We start from the raw sequence: 16,918 nt of genomic DNA, 5'->3' as shown, positions 1-16,918 counted from the left end.
TGTCTAATTTCTGTAGCATGCTGCCCACGTCCACCATAGCACCGTTATAAACAATAAGACTTCCAGACTCACTGCTGTCTTCTGCCTCTCGTTTCGCCTTCTGAGTGGGCAGCAGAGGTCTGTTACCTGTGGACCACAAAGAAAATCCACTGCATTCATCTACAGAAATGGAAGACAATGAAATTATATGTCCTCAGACAGTGAACAGTATACTTTTAAAAATGCATTTTTTGTTTTAAGGGGGGTGGTGGTGGCTACAGAGGGGGGGCCCTCAATACATAATCCTAAAATTTGTCCTGATAATTTAGCTTAGTAATAAGTGATTAGCCAAAATTTGTATTGTTGAAAGCTCAAATTTCCCAGCTGCAGCAGCTGGGTATATTTACTTACCGAGAAGGTTTTCTATTAGAGAATCAGGAATCCCAATGGGGCTGGGCTCATCTTTAGGTCTATCGGTTAGTTTACGGTAGTAGCATGACTCTCTGATCACTGGCTTATTCAGCAACTTCTTCACCTGAAAAATACATTCTTGTGCCTATCAGCACCACCACTAATACATGACACTAAACCTACTTTATACAATTTTCATTATCGAAGGAAAAAAAGAAGAAAAAAAAAAGCACATAAAATGTGCTATAAAACAGTAAGATGTGTAAAAAGCAGAAGTACCTGAGCCCTGGAAAGATGAAGGCCCAGAGTATACATAATTTCCTCCAGGTCCTTCTCCAGCAGATAGCCACAGTGACTTTGATCAAAGTACACAAAAGCCATCAGCAGATCTTTGTCAAATGTCACCATTTGCTTCTTTTTTTCATCCTACAGACAACAAGACCACTTTTCAATCACACTGGCAGTGGTGCAAGTACAAGACGAAATTATATATTATATACTTAGTGCAATGGGAACCATTGACCCCTCACTTTATCTTTAGAGGCTCTATCTTTTGATTTTCTGTCATCTCTGCGGTCATCCCTTCTGTCCCTTCCATTGGAGTCATCATCATCTTTATCTGAGAATTAGAACAGTCTTCATCAGTATCAGAAAGTTCATTCTAAACTTTGAATATTTCCTCTGGCAAATGAGGCATAACCTGTACCATCATCATCATAGTCATCTGCATCTTCTGCCTCCATTGGATCATATTCATCAGCATTGTTGTTGCTACTTTCATCTTCATTATCATCTTCATCTCTGGACTCTTCTTTCTTCAGTACCCTCTCCTTGTCATCATCCTGTTTTACAGATGCCAAGTAGATTGTTTACATCATTTCTTAAAAGTTGACAGGTTTCCTGTTTATCATCTCAATGAATTGTTTACTGGGGTATTTTTTTTTATCCTATTCTGGATGTAGTTATAAATGGACAAAGTTGGTGGTAACAAACTCTTTAATAAAGGCAATGAATAAATAATACACACCCTCCTCTTTTCATCATCCTCCCTTGATCTCTTTGTTGAAGGCTCCCCATTCTCCTCTTCTTTGTCCTTCTTTGCATCCCTCCTTTCTACATCTTTTCTATCTGATTCTTTCTTTGCCTTCTCTTTCTTTTCTTTTCTCTCATCCTTGATTGGAAGTGCAGCAAGAGCTTTGTATATCCTGAAGCCAAAATCTCGCTGAAGCATCTCATTGAATAGTTCAGCAAACAATGACACCTAAACAACAACAACAAAAAATAATGCACCATATAAATATATCTGTGCCATCATTTACTTGAAATAATGTGTGATCAATTGTAATTTATGTCTTTAAAAATAAATTGGTTTTGCTAACCTCAAAGGAGTGCTCCTTATTGTCCTCCAGCCTGTAGTCCAACAGCACACTCAGAGACATGATGCTGCAATCAAACTTTCCATTTTTGGCTGCCCAGTTTGGGTGGACTATGATGGTGGGCTCATCAGGGAGAACATAACGCCTCTCCCTACGCTGTCTCTCCAATTCCTCTTGCCGCTTACGTTCTTCATCCTGAGGAGAGGAAAGAAGTGGAGAAAAGACTGACTTCTCAAATACTATAGACCAAGGGTCACTAATAGGTGGACATCTGTCCTTGTCCAGACCCAGACACTGTGCTATCCGGACCTGGACCTATAACTGATGAGAACAATAATGGAGTGTTTATTTTAATAGGTGCAAATTTTCTTGCCATTCAGCACAGTTTTAGCACTGCAGGAAACTCCAAGACCAATACCATGTGTTGTACATATCATACGTAACAACTCAGCCAATCAGATCTATGCATTATAAGGAGACATGCCATTGCCATTTTAAATATGAATGGGAGGTTTCGCAAAGCTCATCATGGAGTGTTTTTACAGATAATTTCCTGCGATTCACTTAAGGGCCAATCAGATTGCTTGTTATGGTTAAATTTTACCCTGCAGCAAAAAGAACCAATTAGTATGCTGGTTATGGGTAAAGTCCTGCCCTCTAGCAAAGAACAGAAATCAGCTTGTTGGTTATGCAGCGAGCAGAGGAGGGTCAATGATATTCTGAAGATTGTGGGGGGGTGGGGGGGGGGGGGGGCAGTCAACTGCATCTACAAGAAAATTAATTCGGCACTTTATTTTAATATTTTCATATGCTTTGTGATATTTTAAGATTTTACTTGAAATGTGAAAAGAACATTTTATTTCTAGTGTTTATTATTCATATATTGTCCAATTACTCGTGAACAACAAAGTTTGTTGAAATATATTCTATTTTAACAAATTTTTATTTGAAATTCAGTTGCTGTTAAGCACATAAAATGTTAATTACTAGGCTATTTTAATATGCAGGATATGGCACTCATCATAATGCAAGTTAGGCTTGAGGACATTTTCTCTAACTAGACCTTAATGAATACCCTTGCTATACATCAACTTTAAAAACACTTAATCTTGTAAAATTATGCACAGGAGTAGAGCCCTCTGCACATATAATTCATGCGTATAACATCAGTTTTAAAGTACAGTTGGGCACCTTTCTGCTTATGTTGTTATTCTCACAGCTTGTCTTTTCTCTCACCTCCCGGTCTTCCTCTACTCTGGATGGCTCCTCCTCCTCTACACCAGCAGACTCTGTTTTCTCTGGCTCTTTGGATTCCTCCACCTGTTCCTCCACTTTCAGTTGCTTAGTTAGTCGCGCTATCAGCTGAGACTTTAGTCCTTTAGAGCTCAGAGAACGGCTTTCCAGCTCCTTACGCAGGTCATTCACCTAAACGCAGAACAAATGTGTGTCTAATAAACAGAAAGGCTCCTTAGCAGAAGAGATGGCCCAAAATACACTCTGTCTGTTAAGCAGAGGTTACTTACCTTCATGGACTTCGGATCAAGTTTAGACCAGTGTGTGGGTGTAGTAACCTCTTTTGAATCATCATCATCTTTCTCTTCTTCTTCCTACCATCAGGTCAAGGAAAGACAACAGAGAGGAGCAACAAAGTGTTAACCAGTGGTGACCCTATGTTGCTTGAGCTTCTGAAACAAAAGTTGATCTGTGCAAGAAGCAAGGTCACAACTGTCTCTCATTGTCTCCTCCAACTGAGGTCTCGATTGGGTAAAAAAAATAAATAAATAAAGAAAGTAAAATAAAAATAAATAAATAAAACAAATAAGTCCACTTCTGGGATACATGAAAGCTCTCTAGCTTTTATAACAGATGCAAACCCCACCCATCAGCCAATCAATGCCAGTTCTGTGGAATACAAAAAGGTAATCAATAACAGTGGGTCCAAGAAATGTAAAATGTGAGAGATGCACCCAGAGAGGTCTCCAAACTCAATGTGCGTACGGGATCCCTATAACTATATTTGCAAACTTATTTTGCTCCTTTTCCCTCCTTTTTAACATATAGTCATAGAAGATGACTTCCTGGCCTGGATCAACCTCCCTGGAAAAATCAAATCCACAAGTCTAGGTACAGTCCAATCCGAGAATAGTGTAAAAACCAATAAAGGGACAGACAAGAGACAGAACTTAAGGAGTTTTTGGAGTTCAGCAGATACTGAATTAAAATGTAAAATAAAAGAAAACATTCTAAAAACACACATTTCATCACAACTGGCTCTCCAGATTCCAGCATATCTCTTCAAAATCTCAGTCTGAAAATTAAGTAAGGTACACATCCCCCACATGCAAATTGTAAAAAATGAAGTAAGAGTCTTTGCTCTTTGAACACAACGTTCTATACTTCACAAAATTTAATGATGAATTCTCTCATCAGATTTGGTAACATTTCAGAAGCTTAGCTGGAAGCTGTTTTACCAGTTGAAGCAGTGTCATTAAAGTACAATCTAAACTGTTCCGCTGTGTGTGACTGGGTGGGGTAGTGGGGCAAGGGCAGTGCTGGGAGATCAGGTAGAGGAAGCAGGAGGGTACAGGGTGGAGGAAAAGGGACGAGACATAGGGACAATAAAAACGGGGCTTTGTATAATGCCTGTGATACTTGTTTCTTTCTGTGTGTTTTTTGAGTGTTTTGTCTGTCTATTCCTGTGCCTGTGAGAAGCGGAAATAAGAAGAGAAGGATTAGCGTTCAGTGCCTGTTCTCCATCAGCCTCCTTCCGTTCAGCCAAGAGTTTCTCTGCCAGCTGCTCCTTGAGTCCACGGGACAGGCCTTCCCACTCTGAGCGGGTAGGAAGACAATGCCAAACATCCGGGAGAAATAAAACCACTGTCTCCACATGTGCGGGAACTGTGCGCCCTTTGTGAGTCTCCTCAGGGCGGTGATAGCGAATCTCTGCAAAACGATACCTGTCGCAAAGGAAGAAGTGTATTGGAAAGAAACATTCTGTCAGACATCACAAAAGGCCTATCCCAATACACTTTCAAACAGACAGCTCCAAACCCCCTCCTACCCCTTTGTGGTAAGATGACCCCAGAATAAAACATAATGAAAATACAATCTGCAGATCTCCAGAGTAGGTTCTCACGATGAACAGCAGCCATGTATTGGGGAAATCAACAGACAAAATAAACAAAAGCAAGGACAATCCAGACATTTTTCCACCATTCCCTCCTGTCAGCCCCTCCCCCTATCATTTGAGAGTCTGCTTGTGTAGGATAGCGTACATAACCCCCGTGGTGTGAGAGAGACAAATTCAAAGACATGGTGAAAGCAAGTTAAATATGTAAGATATTTAACACAGGTCAAAGGTCATAAAACAGAAAGTAATGGTGGCAGCTCCTCCTCCAGGCTCTGGTTTTTGAGCGACAGAATAAATGCATTCACCACACAGATAAAGAGGCAAGACTGCTACATACATTAGCAAAAAGGACATTGCAAAATAAAGATAAAAGCAAATAAATACATAAAAATTATAGAATTACAGTTAAATTAAACCAAAAAAGCCTCCAACATGTCAGGAGCTTTCGTCAAAACCATGCAGTGGGTCACAGACTGCTGAATGTTTAGGTTTGGGCTTTTTAGTTTTGCTCAGGCCTTTTACTGATAAATGCATATATGGCGAATGTAATGCATCAAATGGTGTTAGAATGAAGCAGTACTTACCACTGGGTACATAAACTCAGATCAATGCCTGTCAGAGCCTTACAACAACGTATTGCTGTCTTTATAAGGACTGAGGCATCATTTTCTGGGTCTGCTCCATCCAGGGAAGGAGACCAATGGCCACCAATGGCCATGGCCTCGTCTTTTCCTCTCATCCCAACCAAAAACTGAGAAGTTCACAAAAATACAAATGGTTACCAATTATAAACTCATATTTACATGCAGGTAAATGTAGTAAGAGCCACATAGTACTCTACAAAAATGCAGTGGCAGACAGCAAGCAGTGGAATCCTTATTTTGGTTTGCCTTAATTACCTTGTCTGTAAGACACAAACTGTGGCTTAGACAGTAATGTATTATAGGTTTCTATTCTAATGGTTTACTGTAAGTACTAAATAATGTTAATAAAAGCTTATGAGGTTCAAACCAAAGAAGACAAGTCATTGAGCCATCGAGGTGTTTTTTTAGTGAATTTAGAATTTGTAGTGAATCAAGTGTATGGGTTGTATAAATTAAAGTCTGAAGGTACCTTTATGAGGCGAGCTGGGTGCTGGAAAGAGTCCCTCAGCTCCTGTGGATCATCAGCTAGGGCACAAGACTTATGATACAGCTCATCCAGACCGGGGGTGGCAAGCAGCATCACCTACATCACAAAGAGATTCTGTTTAGCTTAAAACTCTCACTCAAGAGTGAGATATATATATATATATATATATATATATATATATATATATATATATATATATATATATATATAAAAAATAAAATAATCTAATATAAACACCTTAGCACTATAAGTATGGTTGACATCAGGAGGGTCCAGTACAGCGGTGTTCTTCACCAATGAGTCCACCTCTTTATGCATGATGTGGAAATTACAGTAGTTTCCAAAGGTAAAAGGTCGTGATAGGGGGAAAGCATCCACCCAGGTAAAAACGGCATCAAAGAAGTCACTTGGGATGTAGAGGCTCTGATATCGCCTTCGAAGCTCCATCATGTCGCAATTATATCTGTAGAGCATGCACACACTTAGGATTTACATACTTTCATTGTCATGGAAAACAAATTCTGCTTGTAGAATTTATAGTAGAGTATAAGAGACAGAGTCATTTGAGCTTAGATCTAGACACACATGCAGTTAGCAGTATCTGAAAGAACTTTTTGTGTCTACAGTTAAGCTTATATTTATCCCTGCAAAGGCAACAGTGCAGCTGTATGTTTGTGATTTACATGTTCTGAAAAAACAGATTTCAAGCCAAAAAGTGTGGCTCTGTTCAACGAAACATAACAGCATTTTCCCCTATAAAAACACACAAAGTTTGAGACCAAATGTTAGGAAATTCAAGAATTTTAATTACAGTTCATACTTGACTTACCCATCAAGTGAGAACTTTGAGAACTGTACAGTATATCTAGGTACAACTCTGCGTGGACGTCTAGGAGAGCGATCTCTTCGAGGTGAGCGGTCTCTTGAACGCTTGCGTGTCGGAGAACGTTCCCTTGATCTTCTCCGCTCTCTGTCTCTCTCTCGACTGAAAGTCAATTAAAATACATCACTTTTGCTTAAGATCAGTTTTTAAGGTCTTTTAAGGTCTGCTTTAAAATTAACAACTAAGATGTAGTTAAATTTATAACTGGGTGGCAATTCAATAGAGCAACCATGAAGCTTAATCTACTTAACCAATGTTTTAATGTGGCTGTGCTGACATCAAATAAGTAGATGTGTACGATAGCATTTTTTTTACCCCGCAATGCATAAAAGGTACAAATTCAAATATGATACTCTCCTTCATATATGTTAATACTTATTCTCTCTGGAAACAATCTTGCAATAAAGTAAGACCTTAAGATGGTGATTAATGTAGCACAGAAATAAGTAAGTGCACTTGCCTGTATTTTAAAAGATTTGAAATAGGAAATATTGATTCAGTAAAAATGCATTCAGCAAAAAATAGCAAATAATTAGTGATACTCATCACTATACATCTGTACAACTATAAATTCCATGTCATGTTTAAAATTTTAAGCCAATGGTAATTTATGAATAATGAAAGCTACTACATATAGTTATTACTTTACAATACTGTACAAAAGATTAGCCTTCAACTAATGATGGATAAAGAGAGTAAAATCTGTATTAAACGGCTACTTACCTACGGTCATCTTTTCTTAAAATGAGCTCTGGCCGGTCACTGCGGTTAGGGAAACGAGGGGAGGGATCCATACGTCTCACTGGTTGGGGCTGGGGCATCATACGCACTGGAGGCTGCAGCAAACCCCCAGAAAACACGGAATCTAAAGAACACAGAAAAGAAGAATAAATTCCCCTATGTATTTGACAATTTCAGTACCACATAACTCTTCATAAGTGCAAGGTGCTTGGTAAAACCTCTTTACCTTTAGGGGGTGGCTGAGGCAGGAGAGGCTGAGGGGGATTCTGTAGGAGTGGGGCTAAAGATGCTGCAGAAAGCTGGGCCTGAAGCAGGGAAGGAGGGGGGCCCTGGGTTGGCACACTGAATGTAGTTGGTGGAGGTAGAGACTGAAGCATGGAAGGACCGGGCTTGATCATGTTTGGGCCAGGAGGCTGGCTCTGAAACAGGTGGAAAAGATCAGATTTGGATCAGAATCACCTGTGTCACCAGCAGAGACTATGCTAGTGCTGGGCATTATGCATGTCCAATACAAACAGCTGCAATATAAATTTACTGAAACTGCGATTTGCAAACAGTATTGTGTGTCAAATACACTTTAAATATATAAGTGACCTGAACTGAAAGATGAGACCCAATCTGAAGGAGATAAGTGTCTTAAAACACGAGAACCCGGTGAGATGAAACACAGTAAAATAAGAAAGAGCAAGAAAGTAGTTCGATTGCAGCACCAAAATGTGTGAGCACTTTTGGCCCCTGTTGAAAGACAAATCCATGACTGTGTTAAAATCAACATAAACGTTGTTGCGGAAATGAAGGCACACTTTCACTGCATATTGCGTCTGATCAAAGGAATACTATCGCTTGCCTGCTTTTTTTGTACAATGACTAAGAAATATATGTTGATTAGTTTCCTTTTAAAGGCTAGAAATAAAACTAAAACTTTAGCCTTGGAGGGCAATGCAGCATATATTTCACTGCTTTCCTTGTATTAAAACATCTGAATAAAATAACCAGTTTATTACCACAAAAAAAAGCGATTTACCAAGTTAAATTAATTATAATGAGGCAGAAAAACACTATGAAGTACTGAAGCCTTTGTCTATATTAACTGAAAAATCCAGAAGCAGAAAAGGTCTTCCAGAACAAAATAGAGCACAGCTAGTGTGCATTTGCTTTATCATGCGCTTATTTCTGTCCTTTTTTTCACAGGCTAACATACTATAAATCTTAACTGCCAATGAATTCTTTACAAAAACAAGACAAAACCATACTCCCAAGCATTAAATTGACAAAACAATGATTACCCAAAAAAAAAATTAAAATTATTTAATTATAAAATTCAAAACAGTTTGAAGCTGTAAAAACAGAAAGAGAAAGCAGTAAGATATTAGCAGCCACTCATCGTGGGTAGCAAGATATCGAGGAACTGTGACTAACACCTGTTTGTGTAGTGAGAGAATGAGGGAGGATTAGAAAAAGAAGAGGAAGAGAAGGTTACATTTGTTCTTGAGTCCACCGTAGAGTGAATGTCAGAGTAGCGCTGCACTCCTGCATCAGAGTAAAAGCTGGACAGCTGTTGGGAAACCTGAGGTAAGGGCTGGTGTGGGTGGTGCTACACAGAGATTGAGAACACAGTCATGAATGAAATAAAACACAAAGATGCAGAGGAACAGACTTGGCCATTTCAATTGTTTTGTAGAGAATCAAACAGAAACTAAATTTGCTCACCGTTTGATTAGGCATCTGAGGTAAAGTCTGAATTCGTTGGGCATTCCACTTGAAGGGCATGTTGGGATTATAGACAGCCTCCACAAGAACACGGTCACCAACTTGTGGTGTTTTTCCCTTTACCGCACTAGAGAAAAAAAAATAGTTACACATAAATATAATAAATGGAAACACAAGAATCTGAATTTAATCCACAATCATTTATGCCCATGTGGGAACGATTTCACAACCACTCAAAAACACCCAGCTGTACTGTCACCGCTCACCTAAGCTGGAAAAACACGTCTTCATCCACAAAACCAAATGTGTCATGTAGCTTGTTGACTACCCCTGTAAAGACACGCTGTTTCTGGGGCTGGGTCTGTTGCTGGTGGCTGGATCTGGGGGTTGGGTATGAGACCGTGATCTGGGCTGTCTGTTGTGGGTTTGACAAACTCAGACTAGTAGGCAAAGCAACAGGGGGCTACAGAAGGGGAAGAAGGGAAGAGGGGGGGGGGGGGGTAATAAATAAATTGCATTTGTGTTACATAAGAGAATGTGGATATGTGGACACACTTCCAATAACTAAAATCAGGTTTCAAGGACATAACCAAGCACTCTCCACAGATGAACTCTTTCATCCTGACCTCATAGAATCTTTTTGACTGAAGAGGCACAAATTTCTACAGATACTGCAAAATATTTTGAAAAGCCTTCCCAGAATGGTGGTGGTCAACTTCACTTTTAATGCTAATGGATTTGGAATGGGATTCCCAACAAGCCCATATATGTATGACAGACAGGTATCCACATACTTATTGGCTATGTAAGCACAGTAAAGGCTGGTTTACCATTCTAAGAAGATCTACATCAACATGTATTGCACACATATGCTCACTTCAAAAATCTCAGCTATGGATTGCGTGGATCTGCAAAGAACAAAGTAAATGCAGTTTCGCTAACCAATATCATTGCTGGCTGGTCACAAGATCCAAAAAAAAAAAAAAAAACTTTATCTGAACTAGCAGGAAAACAGAATGAACCAGTTTGAGGATCAATTGTCAGAAGAGTTAAGGCATTGCACACATTTTTATGATTCGTTGTCAAACATACAATAGTACTGAAATTAAATTGATTCATTATATGCAATAGAGTACAAGCCTTTCTTCTTCTTGCTTGTTTATGAATTCTGGTTTGAATGCTGCTCCCTATTTCATCTTTGCTTGCAAATTACAAAATACAATCACGTTGGTCAGTGAAACCACTGGTAGACATTTCTTTGTGCTTTTTTCAGTTAAATAAATGTTAGTTTACAATCACAGATTCTTGTTTTTACTACATTTTACAAAATCTGGAAATTGGGGTCTGTAATTTCATATATTGTTTTGCACTCTTTATACCTTGAAGTTTTTAAATGTTCCACTTAATATTAGACAAATGATAACACAGATTAACAGTACCAATTCAAGCATCACAAAAGGCTAGATCAGACAAAGGATGAAAGGTGAACAAACGCATGGAAGCACAGAGTAATAAAATTACCTGTGAAAGCAGAGCAGGTTGAGGTTGAGGGAGCTGTGAACAGATAAGAGGGAAAATTGTCAACAGCAGAAATTAATGAATATTAAAAAAATGTATAGACATTTGACATTGAGCAGTTATAAAAATCAGTAAATTAAAAAGAGATTTATTCTGAGTTTTAGCAGTGATATCAAGGTATGTGATATTGATAGTTAACCAGTTGTTTTAGCTCAATAAGAGAGAGAAAAAAAAACTTGTTAAGGCTTGATATGCCCCAGGCTGCAACATACATGTTTATTGCACAAGCTGCCATCAAGTATGCTGAACACATCCTGGACTTTTTAACAGAAACAAATAGAGTAAAAATATTATATAGTGTTCTATTAAAATCAAAGATACACAGAAGTGAAAGAGATAGAGAGAGCATATATACCTGGTGAGGAACATTATAGAGAGTCTGTTGAGGGGGTGGTTGTGGTGGGGGAGCTTGGGGTGGCTGCTGCTGCTGTTGCTGTTGTTGCTGATACTGCTGAAGGGCTGAATTGATCTGAGACTAAAATTAAACACACACCAGAGACTGGAGATTATTCTCTGATATAATTGAGAAATAAAATTACATTTATGCCAGAGACCGGAATTCATTTTAGATAAATAGCATGACTGTCCTTCAACTGCATACTTCTGGCATGGTGCTTTCATACAACACAGCCTAAATACAGTACAGCATGGTCAGAGTAATCACCTGTTGCAGTGCAGCTGCTGCAGCTGCAGCTGCCTGCTGTTGGAGGGCTGCAGTTTGCTGGGAAATCTGATAATTGGCAGCTGTCTGCGTGTTGAGAGATGCTGCAGCCAAAGCAGACTGCTGTGAGTACATGGAGGGGGAAGCGCCCAAGAGAGATGGCTGTTGAACACCTAAAGCTATAACAGAACAAACAGGCCATAAGAAACAACATGCAACTGTGCAAAATCAGTGGCAGTTTGGCAGTTCAAAACAGACTTTGATACTGTTTATACTAGACAGCAGTGTAAATTAGCAGGCCATGGTTAAACATACCGGGCATTTAATCTTAAGCTAGATAAAAGAGATGTCAAAGTACATATTGCAAATTCTAATACACTGAAGGTTTTCAAAAGAATAATATATAATCAAATTTGTTAAGACATTAAAGAGACTGTCTTTGTAAATATGAGCAGTATTTATATAACTGAAAATGCATGCATATTTCTGATATTACTTACAGTGTAAGCTGTTCAGGTCAAGGGACTGTCCTGAATGGCCAGGTTGAGATACCGCAGTTGCTGCAAACTGAGCCGCCCACGGAGGGTTCTTCTGCCCCCCAAACTGGGCCATGGTTTCTGGTTTAGCCTTCCAATGGACCAGCCGAAGACACTATTCTGTTGGGGAAGATTATATAGTTATTACATTCGCATACTGACTAAAGCCAGTCCTTACACTATGCAAGATATAATCTGATTTTTTTTAACCTACCAATCAGGTTTCAGACCATTCAGAAGATACAATGTGTTATTATTCTACTTGACATAATCTTGTCATGTATTCAACAACACAATCTATCCATATCTCTTCAATGAGATAGTCCTGGGGCAGAGAGCTGTTCTTAGGAGAGTTTTATACAGGTGGATTAGTGTTGCCTTTATCAATAAACTACATTTACCCACAAAAGATTTACAAAAAAAAAAAAAAAAATAGAATTTCAAATTTCAAAAATACCTTCCTATACCTACCTTAATACCTTCCTATAATAAACGAATGGCCAAATATTTGGGACCAGGCCTAATAGAACTGTGTCTGGATTTACAATATACTCACTGTTGAGTCAGCCAATTTGCAGAGTTCTCCGAATTCTTAGTAAACAACTGGAGTTTTAGTTAGTTACCAATTGTGCACTGTAAAACCAGTAAAACCAGCCTCCTTTCCACTGCAGGGCTGAACAGATCTGAGTAAAGCTGCATGGCTCCGAGTAGGGCAGCAGCAACTAATTGTTGACTATTTAATTGTCAACTAAAGTTGATAATAAAAATATTTGCTGACAAATTATATTATTGATTATGGTCCACATGTCACCCTAGACATGAAGCACTAAACTAAACGTGGGGGTTCAGAGTGGGGTGGTAAAATGGGCACCGCCCTCTGAATATTCCAGTCTACTCACTGAAAAGCCAGGAGGGAGCAGCAGAGAAATGCTAACAATCAACACTCTGTGTGCATTCCCTTACACTCCTCTCAACTTTCAAACAGGGTTCTGCTCTATGTGAGCACAGACTAACACTTTAAATAGCCATTTTAGACCAACAATCTGGTTGCTGGGGTTGTTTCAAATCACTTACGACAATTAAATCTCTTGTTTTAAAAGCACTGTTTATTCACACCAAGCACTGGCTTGAGTACCAAAAGAACGCTATGTGGAGCCGATTCCTCTGTGGAGAACTGTATGGGGAGCCCGGTTTACTAAGCATGGTTAGCTAACTATATTTGGGTCAACAGCAAAAAAATCCTTGTGGTTGAAGGGTTGGACACTGATGAAATGAACTGTAGAATGTAACAGTCGGAATGTTAAAGTGAACTAGAAGAATTGATTCTCCTGTACCCACACACACACACTATATATAATGTATATGCAGTACAATTCTATCAAACAGTTCTGGTCTTGCATTGGAGCATTTATAGCTGAGTATACCCCCTACACATCATGTAAAAGACGAAACATGATTTTTCATTTTGCATAAGGCCACTTTCCTTTTCCTGCAATTCCAAACACTTCTTGATCATGTTAAATAGTAAAAACAACAAACTACGGAGTCTGTAATAGTTAAGCGTCTAATTTTCAATATGTGAACTGTGTGGTGCCAAGTCTTTTAGCATATGACACCCATTTTTGTAGCCGCCATAAATCTGAAGAAATCTGTTCACACTTAAAAAGTTACAAAGATTGCCCACAGTTTAGCTCTTCAGCCGTTTTGTACAAAACATTGTTTTTGTTTCTCTTAATAGAAATTCCAAAAAAAAAAACGCGTTTATTATTATTATTATTTATTGAGGCTTGACAGAGATACAATATGACACTTGCTGTTAAAAACGTGGCAAATTGTACAAAGCACAGAATGCATTTGATTCATTTTATTTAGGTTAAATTCACCCACATAAAACACGGTAAATGAATGTTGTTAAATGCAGAGCACGGGATGGAACTGTCTTACAGCTCACTCACGTTTTTCAGTCTGGAAAAAACGGGAGCGCAATAAGATGTCAAAGGCTTCATTAGCACGGTGTATCCCTTTAATGACACGATGTCTATTTTATAATATAGACTGTGACAATTGCACCCCTTGCGATTAGAAAATTGAATTATTTCAATGGCTGTCTAAATGGCTAATCTTGCTTTATCACTGCCTCCTTCAGCAAATCCTTCATGTCATGTTTAATCAAAGTGAAGCCAGTTATTTTTGTTGCCTTTGCAGGAGATAGAATCCAAGTCCTCTAGTAACAGAGCTAACCTTAGCCGGCGTTAGTAAACAAGCTGCACAACTAATGTTAGCTAGCTATCTAATCTTTAGCTCTTTCCATTGCAAGCCCAAGCATGTTTGCAAAGACGATTCCAAATCACATAGACGAGGTTAACTGAGTGCTAAAAATATGTACAATGTCTATCGTTATAATAACTAACATAACTAAATTTCTATCATGCTGTAGCAACCGGAGCAGCGCGACAGCTAGCATTAGCCAAGTCTAACTATTAAAGCCAACCCATAGGAGTCTAAATAGCAAGCATTTTGCGCGCTCGGTTATTTCGACCAGGATAGAGAATTCAGATAATTTCTATTCGTCTGTTTCTCGTTCAAAACATACATCCCACCTTAAATACAAAGGTTCCACCACGGTGAATGTAGCCTCTGTAGCATTTAAGGTGGAACGAAACATTTGAGCACGAAGTAGGCTAATACAAAGCCCAATTCAACCTCGTGAAAACAGTGGCTGGATTTGTGTCGAGAAGCAAAAACCAAATGTACACTAGCACGTGTATGAAACATTACGTTCACAGAAATTGATACGGTGCGGGATGGCTTTAGCGCGCTAGCTAAAGCTAAACGGAGCGGTGTGACAGTGGTTCAGTCTGGACCCCGAGCTCCACTTTGTTAAGCCGCCGTCTCTTAACGAGGCCCACAATGAATCCTGCAACTAGGCTACATACAGCATATAGCATTTGTGCAAAATAACCAGCAACAACTTTGTTCAATACCCATCTACCTGTCATTAAGACAACAGCTTTGGTATAGACTAGGAGCAACGTGTTTATGTTATGTTCTTACCTTCTCACTCCGTCCGTTAGACCAGCCGACACACACACAGCAGAGTTAGTGCGCACTGCGCATGTGCACATCAATGATTCGACGTCAAGTACCCACAGCACTGATCTAGGATAACAACATGTACTAGGTCTATATGGACTGTATAATATAAATGACACATAATTATGGAGAGGGAGTTGGACCTCTTCGTGGCGAGTCTAATGGCGACAGAGCCGGCCAGTTCGTTCGCCGGTTTTGTTAATGATGTCCACTTTCCGCCAGTTCCTCGCCAGTTTTATTAGTTATGTCCCCTTCACCACACCACCTGTCATCGCAAAGCAACGCAAAAGTATCTCTCCGTTAATAACTCGTTAATAAATTAATCTTAAATATCCTTAAAACAATCAATAACACGAACAACACATGGACTACGTTATTGCTAAAAAATCGGCGGGGCCTGTAGTCTGAAAATATGTCAGCCTTAGGATTCATCTGGAGAAATTGTATTCATAGCTATTTGTTAAATATTATGATTATTAATAATTATAATTATATAATTTATATAATAATTATATAGAATATATCTTGATCTACCTATTAGGATAAATGTTTTCCTGTCAGCGCACTTGTTTTAAGTTATACATTTCTAATGTTTAATATCAACCAAGATCAGAATCTTTTTCAGATAAAAATACAGATCACTTAAAACACACACACACATATACAGGTGCTGGTCATAAAATTAGAATATCATGAAAAAGTTTATTTATTTCAGTAATTCTATTCAAAAAGTGAAGCTTGTATATTATACTCATTCATTACACACAGACTGATATATTTCAAATGTTTATTTCTTATAATATGAGGATTATAACTGACAACTAATGAAAACCCGAAATTCATTCATTCATTATCTGTAAGCGTTTATCCAGTTCAGGGTCACAGTGGGTCCAGAGCCTGCCTGGAATCATTGGGCGCAAGGCGGGAACACACCCTGGAGGGGGCGCCACTCTTTCACAGGGCAACACACATTCACAGACACTATTTGAGTCACCAATCCACCTACCAACGTGTGTTTTTGGACTGTGGGAGGAAACCGGAGCACCTGGAGGAAACCCACGCAGACACGGGGGGGAGAACACACCAACTCCTCACAGACAGTCACCCGGAGCAGGAATCGAACCCACCACCTCCAGGCCCCTGGAGCTGTGTGACTGTGACACTACCTGCTGCCCCACCCCTGGTGGCACTGTGTGCAGGTGCCTAGTCCTGTTGGAAAATGAAATCTGCATCTCCATAAAGTTGATCAGCAGCAGGTAGCATGAAATGCTCTAAAACTTCCTGGTAGACAGCTGTGTTGACCTTGGACCTCAGAAAATACAGTGGACCAAAACCAGCAGATGACATGGCACCCCAAACCATTACTTACTGTGGAAACTTTAAACTGGACCCCAAGCAATGTAGATTCTGTGCCTCTCCTCTCTTCCTCCAGACTCTGGGACCTTGATTTACAAAGGAAATGCAAAATTTACTTTTATCAGAGAACATAACTTTGAACCACTCAGCAGAAGTCCAGTCCTTTTTGTCTTTAGCCCAGGTGAGACACTTCTGACGCTGTCTCTTGTTCAAGAGTGGCTTGACACAAGGAATGCGACACTGAAACTCGTTTTGCATACATCTGTGGGGTTTTCATTAGTTGTCAGTTATAATCATCAAATTAAAAAAATGAACACTTTAAATATATCAGTC

General features: G+C 39.2%; 1 protein-coding gene across 2 annotated transcripts in view; it reads right to left on the bottom strand.

Annotated features, from left to right (window-relative positions):
- ccar1 (cell division cycle and apoptosis regulator 1) overlaps positions 1 to 15,295 on the bottom strand; it is a 17,894-nt gene extending 2,599 nt beyond the window's left edge. Inside the window, exons 1-24 of one of the 2 annotated variants that reach the window (XM_066679725.1) lie at positions 15,191 to 15,295; positions 12,101 to 12,256; positions 11,604 to 11,779; positions 11,295 to 11,414; positions 10,883 to 10,915; positions 9,628 to 9,824; positions 9,362 to 9,488; positions 9,132 to 9,245; positions 7,878 to 8,070; positions 7,634 to 7,775; positions 6,857 to 7,012; positions 6,265 to 6,490; positions 6,010 to 6,123; positions 5,481 to 5,647; positions 4,513 to 4,723; positions 3,290 to 3,373; positions 2,958 to 3,191; positions 1,770 to 1,961; positions 1,418 to 1,651; positions 1,097 to 1,232; positions 921 to 1,009; positions 670 to 816; positions 391 to 514; positions 1 to 126 (exon numbers count right to left, since the gene is read on the bottom strand). The exon at positions 1 to 126 is cut by the window's left edge and continues 60 nt beyond it. In XM_066679725.1, the coding sequence (XP_066535822.1) occupies positions 1 to 126; positions 391 to 514; positions 670 to 816; positions 921 to 1,009; positions 1,097 to 1,232; positions 1,418 to 1,651; positions 1,770 to 1,961; positions 2,958 to 3,191; positions 3,290 to 3,373; positions 4,513 to 4,723; positions 5,481 to 5,647; positions 6,010 to 6,123; positions 6,265 to 6,490; positions 6,857 to 7,012; positions 7,634 to 7,775; positions 7,878 to 8,070; positions 9,132 to 9,245; positions 9,362 to 9,488; positions 9,628 to 9,824; positions 10,883 to 10,915; positions 11,295 to 11,414; positions 11,604 to 11,779; positions 12,101 to 12,212 (3,454 nt within the window). In that variant the 5' untranslated portion in view covers positions 12,213 to 12,256; positions 15,191 to 15,295. The remainder of the gene's footprint in view (positions 127 to 390; positions 515 to 669; positions 817 to 920; positions 1,010 to 1,096; positions 1,233 to 1,417; positions 1,652 to 1,769; positions 1,962 to 2,957; positions 3,192 to 3,289; positions 3,374 to 4,512; positions 4,724 to 5,480; positions 5,648 to 6,009; positions 6,124 to 6,264; positions 6,491 to 6,856; positions 7,013 to 7,633; positions 7,776 to 7,877; positions 8,071 to 9,131; positions 9,246 to 9,361; positions 9,489 to 9,627; positions 9,825 to 10,882; positions 10,916 to 11,294; positions 11,415 to 11,603; positions 11,780 to 12,100; positions 12,257 to 15,190) is intronic. The other variant, XM_066679726.1, reaches the window with a different exon arrangement.
- Positions 15,296 to 16,918: the final 1,623 nt, after the last annotated feature.

Source organism: Hoplias malabaricus, chromosome 8 (genome assembly GCF_029633855.1).
Source record: "Hoplias malabaricus isolate fHopMal1 chromosome 8, fHopMal1.hap1, whole genome shotgun sequence".
NCBI classification, from domain to species: Eukaryota; Metazoa; Chordata; class Actinopteri; order Characiformes; family Erythrinidae; genus Hoplias; species Hoplias malabaricus.
This window is presented reverse-complemented; position numbering and strand designations above follow the sequence as displayed.